The 13,392-nt window shown below is 41.7% G+C and overlaps 1 protein-coding gene across 1 annotated transcript; it reads right to left on the reverse strand.

Moving 5' to 3' along the window:
- Positions 1–196: 196 nt before the first annotated feature.
- prss59 (serine protease 59, putative) lies at positions 197–13,267 on the reverse strand. The gene is made up of 9 exons (XM_080888144.1): positions 13,016–13,267; positions 12,635–12,816; positions 11,395–11,627; positions 10,240–10,375; positions 8,589–8,703; positions 4,557–4,758; positions 3,098–3,188; positions 2,799–3,001; positions 197–2,053 (listed from the first exon to the last, which is right to left on the reverse strand). Exons 1-9 carry the CDS (start codon positions 13,247–13,249, stop codon positions 1,944–1,946), a joined length of 1,506 nt encoding a protein of 501 aa, XP_080744270.1. The 5' UTR covers positions 13,250–13,267; the 3' UTR covers positions 197–1,943.
- Between the last annotated feature and the right edge of the window lie 125 nt (positions 13,268–13,392).

A 13,392-nucleotide genomic window follows, 5' to 3' on the forward strand; every position in this document is an offset into this window, starting at 1 on the left:
GTGAACCCCGCCTTCCAACAGAGCAGCCGACCATAAAACAGACATCCGTGTCTGTGTCAAACACGGATGTGCGTCCGCTACACCTTCAAAGTAAAGGTCAGAAAAAACCCTAAAGATTGTCGTTTTTAAACTCACATAATTTAAAATGAGATGTATCCTCATAATTTAGCAAAGTTGTAGCTCACATTTCTCCGATAAGCAAAAGGAGATTAGATAATGATTACCTTCATCAAGCTACTTCCGGTGATGGCTTGGCCATCCAACTTGACACATCAGGAAGTGTGGTAATGTTTAAAAGCAGTATGAAACGTGCAAAAATAGTGATGTTTTGTCATATGAAATGGAGAATTATGGAGAGCCTACACTTTATCCTGATGAATATCAACATCATCAAAAACCGTCAATTACTACGTAGACCCTTTCAAAGTGTCCCTAAATATTTCTAAGACTAACTATTGCTTAGTCTTTTCCAGTTATATTTATCCAAACTACATTTCACAGAGAATTTGGAAAATATATGCCCATACGAGAATTTTTTTTTTCTTTCTTTCTGATGGGTGTATGCAGCTGGAAAGTGTCTCACACACACTTAAACACACCTGAGAAGAGGCTGAGTTTCAATTACATCCCTGCTACTGCCAAAGTGAGGATTAGGAGTAGGTTACTGAAGGTTTGAATTACAGGGGATTAAGGGGGAGTGTGTGAGTAATTACTGCTAAAGACATCATAAATGTTTACCTCGACACACTGGACAGTGATCTGTCACATAACCTTATAATTCACTTGTATATTTTTTAGGTTGAACCTTGGGTTTAATAAGTTCCTTTCCCAGCCTCGAGTAAATAACTAGATCAAGGCTGTAAAAATACAACATGGGACACCCACAGTGGGGCTGCGTTCTAAAGCTACAGCTTTTGCTGAGTGTGTGTTTGGAATGGGGAGGGTCCTCCATGTCCAGATGCAGAGATGGGACTGTTATCATTGTTAGGCAAAGTGGGTCAGTTTGTCTGAGTTGGGAGAATTCTGAGAAGGTCAGTGAACCCACAGCTGTGCACTACAATTGTGTCTTCCTACGTCTCTCCTCTTACTCATTTTTAAGCCAAACCCATCTACTTCAAAGGCAAAAAAACAAAACAAAAAAAAAACAACATACCGTAAGAACACTGCCACCCAACCCCATTGTGCAACTTGAAGCCTGAGATGTTTCCAGTGCACCTCTCTCTGGGCCAAACTAGAGATGATAATCACGCTTCTCCTGCTGGGTTTTAAACACACTCTTATCAAACACAACTAAACTTTTGTTGAACAAAACCAGATGTGTGCATGTTTGTGGAACACAAAGACATGAAGTGGAGCCATTTCTCATCAAATTCCCAGTTAAAAAGGTTTTGCAGGTTCATTGCTGCACGTTTAAACAGGACTCTCATTCTTCTGTTGAAGTGAAAGGTCGATAACCTTGGTTTTGAAAGCTTGATTAATGTTTTAAAGGCTTCTGGGGAAGCTGAAGTTTCTCAGTGCCAAAAGCATTTTGTTCAGATTTAGCAAGTGCTGTCTCCAAAAGCAAACAGCTTTTCCACACGAAAATTGATTAACTACAGCAATTATCCAGGCTACCGATGACTAAACCTAATAAATCAATTATATGCCTAACAGAGTTAAACCTGACATTATAAACTCACTAAGAAAAACTGTTCTAATTCTGCAAGATTACATTTTTGAAACAAAGTACCCACAAATACAAGAAATAATTTTTTTAAAAAAAGAAAAGAAAACTTTATTTATGAGCTCAAAACCTGAACTTGGACCTAAAGATTCTTGTGCAAAATAGAATTTCAGATCAACCAGAAATTTGGCAGGAAGCTAAGCACTCTTCTCCCACTCTCAGTGACCTGAAAGTATTACGCTTCAGTTGCAAAGCCACTGCTGGCTTATTTAGCTCTCAGTCATTGCTTCAGCCACTGCTGCAGAAGTAAGGAGATGTGGTCACGGGCCAGGGTCAGCTGTGGGGGATCGTCACTCCTGGCTGGGTACATGTTGGCGCAGTGAGAGGTTCCTGGATCGGGGAAAGAAAAAACAGTGGATAAGGCATGCAAGAGAGACAAAAAAGAAAAAAAATATAGATGGAAACAAGACTTCCAAGCACAATTAACCAGCAAATAAAATTGGAGTTGAACAAGTAAAGCATTGTTCTACTCTGATTTAGCCGTTTGGCTTATGTAATGTAAAGCAACCACAAACATAGTTCAGTCTCAGTGTGGACTTGTGTTTAAAAAAAATAAATAAATAAATAAATATCAGTGCAATCTGATGTACAGTTTGTAAGGTGTTTACTTAAAGGGGAGCTCACTTCCAGCTTCACTGTTATATTGTTAAACTCTGTTTCCATGATTCACAGTTTAAAGAAATCTTTATCTTATGTGGGGCCTCCACTTCTACAAGCCTGCTGTTCCTTTGAGCCAAACTCTGACTGGCTGTCCCTCACAAACAGAAGATCTAAACAGCAGGTGGTTGTGGCTTCTGTGTTCACAGCCAGAGATGTATACCTGAGATGACCATATCCAGGACCACCGCTCTCACAGACATCATTTAAACAAAAAAAAAAAAAAAAAAAAAAAAAAAAAAAAAAAAGGGACAATAGGGATGTTTAGAGCAGTGTGCAGCCCGACCTTTTGGTTAACAGGGATTATTTGGACATATGCTGATCTCATGATTTGAAACAGACATTCTCCCCACAAATGTGTATCCAGAGTGTAAAACAAACTTAACATAAAAATTCATTATGCATCATTTTTGTTCACCTTTGATGAAAATCGCAGGTAGGTCAGCTGAGATGTCCTGAGTGACCCCCAAGGCATGCCAGGGGTCAATGGAGCCATTGGGGAACACAATTCTGCTTGAGCGGATGTCATAAGCACCGTAATACTCATTGGTCTGTGTGACAGCCTCCGCCACCTGCTCAGCACTGATGTTGTAAAAGTTTGTACACTGTTTCAGAAAATATCTGGATGGGAAGAAAAAGAAAAAAACCCCAATAAGAATGACAACTGAATATGCAATTAAATGTGTGAGCTTTACTGGCCATGTTTGGTGTACTCACACAAGAGGGAAGCCAGCGAACGGCTGGTTGGGTGAATCAGTGCTCTGGTAGAATCCAAATTCAGCACAGGTCTGGTAGACCCACTGTCTCCCTGTCAAGAAATACACAAAAATCTACCCATGAATAGCATGTTCATTTCCTTGTTAGCATTATACACATTATGTTATTAGAGCCAGCATTTCTAATAATTATCTTAAAATCACCTTGATAAAAAAAAAAAAAAAAAAAAAAAAAAAAAAAAAAGTATTCATTTTCAGTTATTCAGCTATAATAAATACCGAAAACAACTTGACTGGAGCCCCAAGACAAAGAGGTGGGCAGGGAAGTTTATGCAAGCGCATCCCAAAGACTTTTCAAAGAGACCACATCCTGTTCCTGTGACCCTCCACCCCACCCCTCCCACTGATGAAGTCTGAGCTGACAACAGAAACATGCGACCCTGGACAAAAATGCTATTTTTACTACAAAGTTATACATACATATATACACACACACACACACACACACACACACACACACACACATATACACATACACACACATATACACATACATACACACATACATACATATCCAACATCATGTGTGCATTTCTTCTTCCATATTATGTGCAGTATAAACCACAGGTGTTAAAGGGGATGCAGTGGTGCCAGATTCACTTCCCTGTTTTTAAATACATCTCCAGTGTGTCTTTAGACCGACAAATGGAATAGATTAACTCAATATTTCTTTTCTCTGCACACAGTCTCTGAACGAGCTATTGTGGTTTGCAGCCAGTTGTGATTCAGCACAGGTAAAAGCACCACCTCCAAGTAGAAAAGAACTGAGCTCCTGAATTCAGACCTAGCAGCTCACTTGTGTTCCGTTTGCTTTGGCATATAAACCTACAAAAAACAGAAAGCGTGACGGCATACATAGCCACGGCAAAAGGAATGACTCGTATGACACTTTTGGCTGGAACTGGAAAGATATTCTGGGGCACATGTCGGGCTTAATTTAACTTTTTAAAAAGTGGATACAATATAGGAACTTTAAACCCTCGTGAAAACTTCGTTTAGAAAAAGCAGCCTTATTTTGGGATGTTATGCCAGGATTTATTTAGTAGTAAAGTTAAGCAATACTCCTGAATTAGCTTTTTTCCTTTTATTTTGGTTGTTCAAATCCTTCCATCAGCATAGTAACCACATGCCAGAACAAGCCTGTGACTGTTCTATTCCATTTCCTAAGGCTACTGCAGTGCTCCTGAATTATTGTTGGATGACAGTGGAAAGTCACGATGAGACATGACAGTTTCCCTTAAGTGCAACAACAAAAATAAACTACTCTACTAACAAAACAACAAAAGACAGCCTAAAATTGCAAGGTACAGAAATATCTGTTTCATAAGGACCACAAGCTAAAGCTAAATAAAAATGAGCAAACCAAATACCACTTCCAAGGAAGACGCGTCCACACCCACCTGCTATTGGAGCTGGTCCATCCCAGGATGTGTTAGTCATGTCGCTGACGTATTTGCTGAAGCTAGTGTCCAGGCATTTCATAGAGGTGGTCTCCATCATGAGACGGGCCACAGCTGCGTATCTGGCGTAAGGGTCTCCCAGTGAGCTGTCAGTCATCACACTACACAGCACCTTGATGGTGATGTTGGTACCAGTAACACCCTTTAATGACATATCACAGCACACCACAAGGAAAAGAAGATGGTTAGGATGACATAGAAACACTGTTTTCTCAACATTGATGGCAAGATGTGCAGTTATATTATTTTAATTTTTCAGAGCGGCTACTTTGGATTATTATACCCTTGACCAAAGTTTCAAATAAATCAGTGTTTGCACAAATACAGGGAGGGACGGTGGCGCTGTTGTTAGGACTATCACCATACCGCACCACTCAAGGCCACACACCTGACCAGGGTGTACCCCACCGCCTGCTGTGACAGCTAAGATAGGCTCCAACCCCTGGATTATTTAAGTGGAAGAAAATAGATGTGGAAATAATCTCTGAGCCATAACTTTAGGCTTTAGTTTGTCATATAAAGCCAAGAGTGAGGGTGAAAAAAAACAAAAAACAGAGTCACAGAGAGAGAATACCCTAATATGGTCACAACTAGCTGCAAGACCAGATTTAAGCTCCTACAATACAATACAGAGTGTATAAGTGGATGTGAATAGGAAATCCTTAACCCCCATCCTAAAAGGTGGTCCCAACAGAAAGTGGCAGTTTTTCCAGTGGTTAAGTAGATGAAGTTTGGTCAGCATTTGTCAAACACTAAAACGCATGCTGGTATGGCACAACACTTGAGCGAGAAGTTGTGTTTGGAAAAGCAAACACATTTAACCCCCCTCCCATCCCACACACCCCCAAAAACAAAAACACATGATCAAGGTTGAATTAGAAATTATTTTGACTTTGACATTACCAGAAGGTCCAAAACAGCTCTTGAAAGGACCTTGCGGTGTGATGGCCTTTTAAATATTTTGTACAACCTCAAAAAACATAACATGAATATTTATTCATTTCATATGTGGACAAGGGCAGGGTATTTTAGAGTTCCCAGATGGTGACACTGAGATGAGGCCAACTGGCAAGAAATCCATCCTGTGAATCAGTTCCTGTAATACACACTAATCAACAAAGGCTCTTGTTGCTAATGCGCTCCACCTTTAAAAAGGACAAATATTATCTTCACCCAATTGTTGTGATATTGCAATCTTAGACAAAGTAGTGGACCAAAAAAAAATAAAAAAATTTAATTGTGAGGTGATAGTACAAAGAATACCTAGGCACACAGGCCAGCAGCATGAAGTGAGAAAGAGTTCGCCCCCAGGCATCTTCTAACAACATGCAAGAATGTCTTCACAGAGCACTCTGGGATTTAAGGCGGTGAGAGACTCACTAGCAGCTTGACAAAAGAAGAAAGCTGAAAGTTAACTAAACCTTTCATCTTATGCAAATGAGAGTTAACTCTTGGCAGTTGTGTAGTGTTTCGCATATAAAAATTAAGCCGCAGAATAAGCCAGTAAGTTTATGTTTTACAGTCTGGATACACATCTGTGGAGGAAAATATCTGTGTTGCATTTTCAGTGGCCTGTTCTCTTTGGACAAACACGCATAATATATTCATGTCTTTGTCCTCACAAGTCTAGCCGTGTACAATTAGTGGACATCGTTGATGCAGTTTCTGTCACGTGTGGCGACCTGCTCCATGTATGCCCATTATGATCAGCACAAACACTGTGGCTTTTGAGTGGTTGCTGTCCAGCACTCTGGGTCCACATATACACCCGTCTAAAATTACACTGGCAATTTTGAGTGCCTGAGGGTATTAACATTATCAAGTAAAGCTACATCAAAAGCTCTACCAGAACCTGGATGGTGTCTTTATAGCAGTCAAAAGTCAAAATTTGGAATACCCTACAGTTTTTGAACTCAGCAGCTACCATCTTAGCTAAAAAGGAAAAAGGAAGGGCTCAAATGATATTGAGCCAAACGAGGAGGACACATCTTCAGCACTCATGGTAAAGCAAGTATCAGGAGGCAGTCCTGTTCCCCACAGACATGTGCTGATGAGTGTTTAATTCGAGACAGCACTACTCTGGTAAATGGCACATTCAGTGTGTCTCAATGCTTCCATTAGAGCGCTTTTTGACAGAGTGAGGCTGCAGGAGCAAACAGGTGGCAGTGATCAGAGTGGTGCTTACGTGAAAAAATGAACATCTAAGTGACCTGTGATTACCATCCCCTATTCTATGTAAGAAAAAAGAAAAAACAGAAAAGGAAAACAAACTATTTGTACTTGCGCTACAAGCTGTACCGTTACATAAGGTCCTTCTGCATTTTATACAGCACCCTATTGACAACCACTGCTGTGACTCTACTGCTTGAGTTACACCTCACCCCGAGTTCTTACCCAAATTCCTCAGCGGTACCCAAAACCTGCTAGTTTTCTCTGCCCTTTGTGTCAGAGAAGGCAGCTGTGGGCTGTGCCTGTCTGCTAGCACTGTGGACTATGTGGCCCGACGCTCCCTTCAGTTCTTTTATAAGCGTCTCTTTAGCTTGGGGCGACAGGAAACCAGAGAGACCAAAGGCTCTTTTGTTACTTTTTCACATCAGCTTATTGGTAACCGGACTCACGTCTCCTCCAGGCACCAGGGGGACAGAGAGGGGATGGGGAGTCACTTTTTTTTTTTTTTTTTTAAAGAAAAGTGAGGAAAAGGTGAAAAGTACAGTAACCAAAGTAACTGACAAAAATCATGCACAATGGGACTTCTACTAAAAGGCTGTACATGTTTACTGCTGTACCACAACAGAATGCTGATCACACACACTTGCATGGATTTGTATCCTGTTCCTGAAATCTTACAGAAAAGACAAGAAGTTGCTGAGGAAAGTTCAGACCGTGCTGAAGAATAAAAGTGCCAAAAAGCACCAAATATTGACTTTGAAGCTGATTAGCACTGGGAAAACTGTGTTTTATATACTGTATTTTTGCACATTGGACCCATTTTCCTAGCAAAATATAAAGATACAGGGGTGGCTTAAGATTCTTGCGCATTACTGTGCATTTATCGTGACCATGGGCTTCATCTTATGCTAGAAATATTTCCACTAAAAAAACAAGCAAATCTCAGATAAAAAGCACCAGCACCAAACACCACCGTACTGGCTTCTTTCATTTAAAAACAAGTCAAACCCTCCCACCATCCACTGTTATCTACTCTGTTGGCCTCCACTTTGCAGAGCAACAAGCCAGGCCCCACTTCTTATATAAACACACAGACACAGTAAGCAAGCAACAGGTCCCCGACGCAACCTTGGAAAAATTCTTCCGAGGCAACATCTCTGGGCCTCTCGCTGTTAGACAATGCAGGGTTTATCATGTTTCAGCACACTGCCCGGTTCCCTGTTACACCCCTGACTCATAGTGGTCTTGCATTCAACTCAGGCCCTGATAGCTACAAAGCCTGTTCAGTGCTTAGTCAGTACACATAAATCATGTCTTAATTAAAAAATTCTTTCCATATCAGATGTCTTTTCACATCAAACGGTATCAAAAATACGTGGTTGGGCACATTTTGTAGAGCAGCTACACCCAAACACTACGCAAGCCGTTTGTACTTACTGAACAACAGCTACAGATATGCATCTGTGCCTGTCCTGCAGAGTCAACTGCAGGCATGTTGGTGTAAATCTTTATGCATGTGTTCTGTCCATCATTTACCGACCTCATCCTTAAAGGGAGAGCCTCCTCTTAACTGGACCTATGTGGATCTATGACAATGAGAAAGCTCAGAGAAAATGGGCAGTAGGGGATAAATGCTGTGCCCTCTGCAAAATAATATCAAATTTTCCTGTAAACAAGTGTTTTCGTTCTGTACAACTTCTAACATATTAGATGGTTATCATTTTTGGACTGAGGATATCAAGAAGCACTCCAGAAGCCACATGTCTGGCTCTTTCCCCCAATACAGTTTGGCTTTCCCCTCACCTCAAACCCCCTGTTGTCTTCATTGTACTGGACCACATTCATGAAGTTGCCAGCCAGCGTTTCCAGGAAATAGGCAGAGTCCATGTCTGTCTGGATCTGTAGTTTGGAGCACAAACTGGAGGAGAAGAAACATGGGAATAGGGAAGGATATGAAGAAATTAGAAAAACCAGAGGAAAAAAAAGAAATAAAGGGAGGACAATAGTAAAGTGCTAGCCAACAGCATGTGTTTGGGTGTTACTTTCTATAATATGCAGCTAGAAGTAAATCCAAAGAACTGACTTCCCTTTTAATCAAGTATTCATGTATTCAAAGTCAATCCATGCAAATGATTAGGGCCGTCTGTCAAGCTGACAGTAATCACGGCAGTGATTGTACCTTACTGAGGTGCGTTTGTGGATGTACGTAGTTAAGTGTTCACTTTTCATTTTATTGGACTCAACTCCCTTGTGTGTGCAGTGAACCAAAACTTCCTCCATGCTCAAGCTGTGACGCAAGCGCTGCTTTGCCTGATATTTTGCGGTTTTAAAGCTGGAAGCCTCCAAACCACCCCTGTGACCTCTGCCTGCAATGAGGACATGTCTGCATGAAGCAGAAATAAAAAGATGGGCAGGTTCGCAAGTCCCCATGACAGCACAAGTTCTGCAAAACTGCCCACGCCATTGAAGACGCCATTCAACACTGCTTATTTATCATGCTGACAGTCACTATAAAAACCTCAAATACAGGCTATAAAATAACATCAGAGGCTGCACACATGGCACGGGTAAGAATGACTTCATGTTTGTAACTGAGAATAATGGAAGTGAATGAAAAGAAAATAATGTAATAAGAGGGCTGAGAAAATAACCCAATAAAAGTAAATGCCGAGGCGTTTTTGTTTACTTACTCTTTTTAAGTAATGTTAAGCCTTGAAATCTCAGACAGCCACAGTAATACCAATAAACCCAATGATAAAGTGATGTAAGGAAATACAGTGAGACATTTCTGTGCGTAACCACACAGAAACCCTCCAGCGGCCCAGCTTCATCCAGAAAACTGAGGCAATACTTCTGGAGCTGTTGACTCTGACCCAAGATGACCCTTGTTGCGCACGCACGCACACACACACACTTTGGAAGAATCATCTGGTTCTCAATGTGAATAAGATCAGACTAGAGAAGTAAGGGGATGTCAGCTTTGCTGTGGTCTGCCAGACTGATCAGGAAGGCTTACTCTGTAATTGGCTGCAAACTGGACACTCCGTTTATATAACATGCCTCAAGTTAAGGGCTCCTCTGGTCACGGCAAATAACAAAACAGAAGGATGGTAAATGGCCTGTATTTATATAGTGCCTTACTAGTCCCTAAGGACCCCAAAGCGCTTTACATATCCAGTCATCCACCCATTCACACACACATTCACACACTGGTGATGGCAAGCTACATTGTAGCCACAGCCACCCTGGGGCGCACTGACAGAGGCGAGGCTGCCGGACACTGGCGCCACCGGGCCCTCTGACCACCACCAGTAGGCAACGGGTGAAGTGTCTTGCCCAAGGACACAACGACCGAGACTGTCCAAGCCAGGGCTCGAACCGGCAACCTTCCGATTACAAGACGAACTCCCAACTCTTGAGCCACGATCACTTCCAGAGAGCAAATGTAACCTACTTGAAGTCTTTGGTGATGTTTTCATAGGTTCTGGGGTCTTTCAGGCGTTCGACGAGGTCATCCGAAGCCTTTTTCACTAGCAATGGGCACTCTGTGTTCTCTGAGGCCAGCGAACGCCAAACAACCTCCAAGTATTCTGGGGAAAAAAAATAAAAATAAAAAATAAAAAGAGAGAAAAAGAAAAAAAGGCAGAGGGTGCATGGACACTTAAACCTGGGCTGCTATAAAAAGACCACAATAATACACACACACAAAAAAGAAAAAAAGCTCTTGGTTAAACACACAGGACCATTTTAGAGGCACCAATTTATCTTCAAAACAGCGTGTGAACCCAGTTCCATTTAAATGTTTGAGAGTGTTTATTTGGGTTTCAGTGAGGTTGAAAGTGAAATGATGAGTGAATTTCACAGCTTATGAAAAGTCTAAAAGCTCAGAGGAGAAACTCCACATTACACAATCCAGGAATTTTCTCCCCCCCTTTTTAAGTGAAAGCCAACCTCTTACTGGTAGTTTCTAACTTACTGCTGTGCTGTGCTGGAAATGATAACCACGAACTTACTGCAGGACAAAAGAGATGGCTGATGCAAGTACACCATTGGTCCCAGGTGTTTTGTCTCTCACATGTCCCTAAATCCAAAAGGAATGTCTAATGAATGTGTGCGATAGCATCTTAAAGACAGCACATGTGTGGGTGGAAGAGCCTAAATCCATGTTCAAAAGCTCCTCTGACCTCGATTCCAGCCTGCAGCCTTGCGGAGAAAAACAAAGGAGACGGCCAAATACAACACAGACACAGATAGAGAATGAGCTCTGATGTGTCTGAGCCTTTTAGTTCCGAGACACTGACCGAAGCTAGAAAATTTGTCGAGTGGTTCGATTTGATGCTTCGTGTGTTTGGTGAGGGTGTTGATACTGCAGTGTGTTTTTAGTGTGTCATACATTATATGAAACTGAATGTAATACTGAGAAGCACAACAAACAACACTTTAGCGTATCCTTAATGTGGTAATCCCACTTTGTTTCCTGAATGCATATACATGTTCAAATCCTAGATTGTTTTAAATGGAGTTTGGCACATTCTAAAATCAGGACTAGACAACATTATTTAGGGCTTTGTTACACTGTTTGGGCTTTTTACATCATGTCTCTTCTTACCTGGAAAATTGACTGTGGCATAAACAGGTGCACTGGTGGCCACAGAGGCATGGACCAGGTGGGGGTATTTGAGCCTGAACCAAGCAGCCAGAGAGCCTGGGTAGGACCCACCGAACGCCACCCACTTCCTGTCAGTCAGCCCTCGGGCCTCGGCAATCATGGTGCGAAAGTGTGCTAGGTCAGCCAGCGCCTGACGACTGCTGAGGAAACGCAGGTTGTCTGTGCTGAGGTCCCTAAAAGAAAAGAGTAAGCATTCAGTATCAAACCACATTGTTCTATCTAGCGACTGGGCTACGGGCACACTGCAGTGCTGCCATCTAGTGGTGCTGATAAAACCAGCTGAGAAAATTCAGCTGGTGGTTTCAATGTAAATTTGTTCTGATCCTACAGTGTGCACAACCAGAGTTGGGGAAAACCTGCAAAGAGCTGTGCAAAGTGATTTAGCCATACTTAAGAGCACCTTGCTCTGGCAGAAACTTCCTGTGTAAAGATTCAAACTGAAGTTAACCACTTGAAAGGCACACAGCTCACTGGTGCATAAACAAAGGAAGCCTGACATTTTTAATACCAGTTTTTGCACCCACAACATTATTTTTTTATTTTGGTATAACATATTTGGTGTGCAGTACTGCTTCACTTCTGCATTTGATCATTTTTGTTCATGCTGAGCTGAAATTTAAGGAAGTCAGTTATTTTACTCAGCTACAGTTCACACATGTCCCTTAACCTTATCACATGCGGGTAATCATGGAGTTCCTGTTCTAAAAATAGGCCGGCTTTAACTCACACTAAACATGGGATTTGAGAGCCACTCATTTCTGCTACATGATTGAGTTGTTAGAGTCATTTGTCACAGGAAAACTAAAAAAAGATGATATAGTGAAAATGATCAAAATATTCTGTGTGTACGGCCATCTTTGTGAATTTTGAACCACGAGTCACAGCCCTTCTGTCTGAGGGTTAAGACTTGGTTTTAGCGTTCAAGTTAGAATTAGGTTTCGGTTATGGTAAGGGTTTGCAGACGGTTAAACTTGAGAGCAAGAATATCAGGAATGCATTCATGGCAATAAATGTTTTCATAGCTTTGTTAAACCTGCTGAACCTGAAGCAGTGCAAACGTGTGTGTTACCCTCTGCACAGGGTGAAGCTGAGGGTTGGATACTGAGTTGTCAAGACAGATGACCACACAGACATAGAGATTTCTCTCATAAACAGAACATAAAGAGAGGGATAAACATACACTGTAGGGTGACTCTTTCCATAGAAGCGATGCTCCAGCATCAAGCAAAGTGCTCCCAGTTTCTCAGCGTAGGTGAGCCAAGTGCCATCCTTCATCCATGCTGGATTTGCTGGGCCCTCTCCCCCTATCATCAGAAACACCGGCCCACCAGGCCTGTAGAAGGCTTCATTTATAAAGTACCTCTGAGAGGGAACAACAAAGTGAGAGACATTCAGAAAGTAAAAAAAATAAACACATCAGTGGGGTTGCAGTAAAATGAGCCAAAAAGGCTTTATCTTTCGTGACAGATGCATGCATTATGACACATTTGTCCAACTGCACAAGATTAGACCACACAGTTAAATCAAACAAACGTCCATATAAACCAACATGTAGACCTGCCTGCTTCCACACTCTTGTGTCAGCGCCGTTGAAGTGATCCAATTTCTGTGGGAACCATTGCTCCTCAAACGGAGATCCCTGCTTGGTGTCCTGTGCTTCTTTAAACCTCCTGAAAATGGAGTAGCGACCCTCTCCAACAACACAGAGAGACAGAAACACGGCTACCTGACAAAGGAGCACCACGAACGTGGGAAAAGCCATAGTGCTAATAAAGAAGGAAATAGTGAAGGGCATGTGATATAGTGCAGAGAAGTCATATGACAAGTTGTGCTACTTTAGAAAACTCCCAGAAAATAGGAAATACCAGCATTCATCTTAAAATCGCACACAGCGCCTGTGTATTTACAAACTTCGCATATAATTGAAAACCTTATTTA

This window comes from Rhamphochromis sp. 'chilingali' (genome assembly GCF_963969265.1).
Source record: "Rhamphochromis sp. 'chilingali' genome assembly, chromosome: 8".
Taxonomy (NCBI): domain Eukaryota; kingdom Metazoa; phylum Chordata; class Actinopteri; order Cichliformes; family Cichlidae; genus Rhamphochromis; species Rhamphochromis sp. 'chilingali'.

Bases quoted from the DNA above. Each gene is read 5' to 3' on its own strand.
- prss59 (XM_080888144.1), bottom strand. From the start codon at position 13,249: ATGCCCTTCACTATTTCCTTCTTTATTAGCACTATGGCTTTTCCCACG. The intron at 8,704-10,239 runs GTAGGTTACATT...CTTCTCCTCCAG, and splicing joins AACATCACCAAAGACTTCAA to TTTGTGCTCCAAACTACAGA. The intron at 4,759-8,588 runs GTGAGGGGAAAG...ATGTCATTAAAG, and splicing joins AAGACAACAGGGGGTTTGAG to GGTGTTACTGGTACCAACAT.